Here is a 4,916-nt window from a genome sequence, read left to right on the forward strand (position 1 = left end):
ATATGTGAAAGGGTGAGATGGGAAGTACATGGATGTGAATGTGGATGTAGATGTGTATGTGAAAGAATGGATGTGGATGTGTATGGGAAAGAATGGATGTGATGTATGCGAAAGAAGGGATGTGGATGTGTATGTGAAAGAACAGATGTGGATATGTATGTAAAAGAATGGACGTGGATGTGTATGTGAAAGGATGGACGTGGATGTGTATGTGAAAGGATATGATGTGATATAAAGGGATGTGGATGTGTATGTGAAAGAATGGATGTGGATGTGGATAGATGTGGATAGTCGTACATGTGAACGATTGGATGGATGTGGATGAGATGAGATGAGATGTGTATAAAGGGATGTGGATATGTATGTGAAAGAATGGATATGGATGTGGATGTGTATGGATAGATGTGGGTAGTCGTACATGTGAATGATTGGATGGATGTGGATGAATGAGATGAGATGTGTATGAATGGGACATGATGTGGATAGATGTGATGTGATGTAATGTGGATAGAATGTATGGTATGGGATAGTGATGAGAATGAATGTGATGGATATGAATGAATGTGATGTGATGGATGTAAATGGATGTGATGTAAATGAATGTGATGGATGTAAATGGATGTGATGTAAATGAATGTGATGTAAATGAATGTGATGGACGTGAATAGATGTGATGTGATGTGATGTGAATGAATAAGATGTGATGTCATGTGAATCAGGATATGAATGAATAGTATGGGATATGAATGGATGAGATGTGATGTGATGTGAATGGATGAGATGTGATGTGATGTGAATCGGGATGTGAATGAATGAGATGTGATGTGAAATAGATGTGATGAGATGTGATGTAAATTGGAAAAGATGTGAATGGATGATATGTGATGTGAATAAATATGATGTGTGAGATGTGGATATAGGTAGATGCGAGTGGATGAGATCTGATGAGGATAAATGAAGAAAGATGTGATGAGATGGAAAATGATATGATGAGAATGGGAATACATATGAAATGAATTTGGATTAAGTAATGTGGATTGATGTGGAATAATGTGGAAAGACGAGAGTTCGTTATAGAAACTGTGTTTATGACCTATTTTTAAATGACTGTTTTATGTCAATAATGCTGGGAAAGCATTTTGACTGTCTTGTGAATGAGGTCGTGGAGACCTAGCTGATAAAGTTGTAACAGCTGACGGAGAGTCAACGGAGGACGTCTCGCGTAGCAAGGTCGGCCGAGGTCTTGACCACCCTTGGTTCGATTTAAATGGTGAGCTTCCGGTACGGTGGATGAGGGACCAAGGAAGCGGCCTATGAGTGAAGCGCTGGGTGACCTGCTGCGAAGGATCCTAGAGGGTGCTGACCATTTGGTGCTCGGGCTCTGGGTCGCCAAAGATACCTACACGTGCATCGAAGAAGATATTGGAACAAGGAGTAAGAGATGTTTTCCAAAACCGGGCATGGATCTGGTTGATTGACTTGCTGGTCCTCAACGGATGAGTCCATGGCTCTTTTATATGGGGTCTGTTGGTTGTTCTTGCTGATCTTCAACAAAGATTCCATATGGGCATGCCAAACCAAGTGCCTACCTGTGCATACCAACACTCTGTATCTCCCTCGAGTGTCAGCTGTCTCGAGGACTCCAAGACTAGCCGGGGGTATCTATCTAGTGGAAGCTCCCATAGCCTGTGCTAGTATGCCACTATTTGGAATAGAGCCTCTGTCACTATCAGTGCAACTCCCATCTCTGCTCGCACAATCTCATGTGGCCCTGATGGCTTACTCCTAATCATGCACGAGATCATCTCCACTAGGGGCCTCTCCATCACTCCTTTTTTTTTTTTTTTTTTGGTTGTCAAACCCGCTACACCTCTCTCTCTCTCTCCACATTTCTCTGGGCAGGCCTCCTTTGTTTTTTTTGGGAACCGGCCCCCCCCCTTCCCCCCCCCCTTCTCTCTCTCTCTCTCTCTCTCTCTCTCTCTATTACAGACAGACTCACAGACGCGGGCGCGCGCGCGCGCGCGCACACACACGTACGTACACAGACGATGCCGCGAAAGAAGAAGAAGGGGCCCAAGATGGTAGGTGCCATCGACTGCAGAGGGGACGGGGAAGAGGAGAAAATGACGCGAAAGAAGGACAAATCGAAGAAGGGGCCGAAGATGTTACTTGTCCTGGACTGCAGAAGCGACGGGGACAAGGAGGAAGAGGTTGAAGAGTGTGCTTTCAAAGAGTTGGTGCTGAAGGAGAATCTGGTATGCTTTAACATGCATTCTTTTATGGTGACATGTTTATCACAAGATGGCAGTCCTGGCAGTGATGTATGGTGGCCAGCTGTGGATCCCGAACCAGGTATTTCCTTCAGCATGGATGAAAAGGTCTTTTTTGATGACCCTGAGAGACAGGCTTCTGTTTGGGAGGCCTGGAAGAGTGAGCAGGAAAAGAGGCGCATGTTGGTAGCAGAATTAATTGGCGAAGAAGACGATGCTAAGGGGAAGCAGAGGTCGAAAGAACAAGCAGATAACAGGAGAGGCGAAGGGAAGCCTTCAGTGACAGAGGCGCATGTATCTTACACTGACCTCAGAACAGGTCAGTCGCTTCGTACCCGAGTGTCAATGTTCCGCAGATCAGTGACAGACAATCTTGTGTGCTTCAATTTTGCCGCATACAGAGAACTTTATGAAGTCAATGATGAGGGCAACCAAGAGTCCTGGAGCACGACTCCTCGCCTTTGGCGTGCAGACCAGGAGTGGGAGGACTTTTTAACTGAGGAGCACATTTATGTGGAGCAGAAGAGATCCCTTCATGCAGTTCTTTCAAGCATTGTGGGTGTAGAGGAAGAGCTGGCTGATGTTGAGGAGCAGCATGGAGCTGAAAATTCAGATTCTGAATGGGTCTCAGCATCCCTTCAAGAGAAAAGGGGAGCCACATTCATTAAAGAGCTGAACCAGCAGGAGGAACAGCAGCTGGTTGTGGATGAACAGCAGCATGCAAAGGTTGAGGAACAGCAGCTGGTTGCTTATGAGCAGAAGGTGGTTGTTGATGAGGCGAAGGAAGGTGGATGTTCAGATGCTCAACTTCAAGAGAAAAGGGGAGCCGCATTCATCAAAGAACTGAACCAGCAGGAGGAACGGCTGGCTGTGGATGATGAGCAGCAGGAGGAACAGCTGGTTGTGGATGAGCAGCAGCATGCAAAGGATGAGGAGCAGCTGGTTGTGGATGAGCAGCAGCATGCAGAGGAGCATTTAGATGCTCAAGTGTTGCCATTGCTTCAAGAGAAGGCGAAACAGCTGGTTCAGGAGGAGGCTGATGAGGTGAAGGAAGGTGCTCAAGCGGCCTTAGAATTTATTCTAGGGAAAGGGGGTAAGGCGACTGCCAAAGAGATGTGTGCTGCTATGTGTTCCATACTTACAGGGATCTATCAGTCTAATGTGGGGGTCAACAAGAGGTTCGATGAGGTCAACCAGCGGCTCGATGTGGTCAACAAGCGGTTTGATGAGGCTGATTGCACATTGCAAGACATGAAAAAATCTGCGAAACAGTTGAATGGCGCGGTCTCGATGATTACAGAGAGATCGTCAAGATCAAGCTTTTGGAGTTTGTTCGAAAGCTTGACTCCAGGTGCAAGGGTGGTTCATCCAATCGCCAACAAAGTGCTCCCTTATCAGTCAAATGCTCAGCTGGAGAGACTTGGCAGATTGTGCAGTCAGCCGTGTTTATATGGGAACAAAATGTGTCCACATTACACACCAAAATTTGCTGAGATTGACATACTCTTGAAGATAGTGCATGATGGAAGCACTAAAGATGAGACTACGAGTCCAGAAGTTGGCAGGGTTAAGACCACGATGGTGGATGAAGATGTACACCAACCCTTCCACAACATTGCCATCGCAGAGGTCACACGAAGTTTGAACCTTTGTGCGCTTGCTTCAGAGTACTCTCACCCCCGAGTCTTGAGCAACACACCATCCTCTAAGCTGTTGTACAAGTTTGTCCAGCTAGAGAGGGGGATTAGTGCTGCAATGACTTATTTCAGTGTGAGTTTGGACTCGATTCAAGGTGTTGCTATTATATCACCTTCTTTTATGGAGTTATATCAGCCTAAGAAGCTGATAAGTAGGGTGCTTCACTTCTCTGGTCCTCTTGTGGCTGTGAGAGAATTACACAAGAGTGGTCGCGTATGGCTTCTTGACATATAGTACTATTTTTTTGACTCGCGCTTAGTCCTTGTGGCTAAGAGTATATATATATTTTTTTGACTCTCTCTTCTTAGTCTTTGTGGCTAAGGGGCTGCTAACGAAGTTTCTTCGTCGCTACCCCCTTGTGGTTGTGACAGAATAGCATTGTATTTTTTTTACTTGCGCTTAGTCTTTTAGTTGATGACATAAAGAAATCTGCTAGGGTAAGTACTGTGCACAGAAATAAGGGAGTGACAACATTAAATCTTTTTATAAACTGGACAACTTAAAAAACTTATCTGCATTGAAGGTTTTGCGTGGTGGAACCATGAGCTGCTACTCAAAACCATGTAATCATCTATAAATCTATTTGTTATGATTGTTTGCATGGAAAATTTTACATGTGAACTGTTTCTCAAAACTGCGTAAACATCTCCCTCTATGCACATGAAGTTTTTGACATTTTTCCTTCTGGGAAAAGGGGTCCTTTCCCATTGTTTTTCCCTGATAGTGTTCAACATCATGAACTTGTGCAGAGAAGGCACCGAATACCTAGCGAGGTATGGTCAGGGGCAGGGGCAGGGGCAGGGGCAGCCTCCCAGTCCGGTGATCTCTTGTCCCCAACCGCATCTAGCTAGGTATGCGGTGCCTCCATTGTGATGTCGTAGTACTCCACAACGTGGGAATTATAGTGGGATTTTGTCTAAAACTTACTTTGATATACCTTGGTAAGTT

General features: G+C 45.3%; 1 protein-coding gene across 1 annotated transcript; it reads left to right on the forward strand.

Moving 5' to 3' along the window:
• Nucleotides 1–1,876: 1,876 nt before the first annotated feature.
• LOC147621976 (uncharacterized) lies at nucleotides 1,877–4,396 on the forward strand. The gene has a single exon (XM_086823002.1). It carries the CDS (start codon nucleotides 2,049–2,051, stop codon nucleotides 4,200–4,202), a length of 2,154 nt encoding a protein of 717 aa, XP_086679128.1. The 5' UTR covers nucleotides 1,877–2,048; the 3' UTR covers nucleotides 4,203–4,396.
• The last annotated feature ends 520 nt before the right edge of the window (nucleotides 4,397–4,916 follow it).

Source organism: Cibotium barometz, chromosome 29 (genome assembly GCF_041138505.1).
Source record: "Cibotium barometz isolate CiBa-2024 chromosome 29, ASM4113850v1, whole genome shotgun sequence".
NCBI classification, from domain to species: Eukaryota; Viridiplantae; Streptophyta; class Polypodiopsida; order Cyatheales; family Cibotiaceae; genus Cibotium; species Cibotium barometz.

What these genes read in the sequence shown, in the direction of transcription:
- LOC147621976 (XM_086823002.1), top strand. Translation starts at nt 2,049, where the DNA reads ATGCCGCGAAAGAAGAAGAAGGGGCCCAAGATGGTAGGTGCCATCGAC.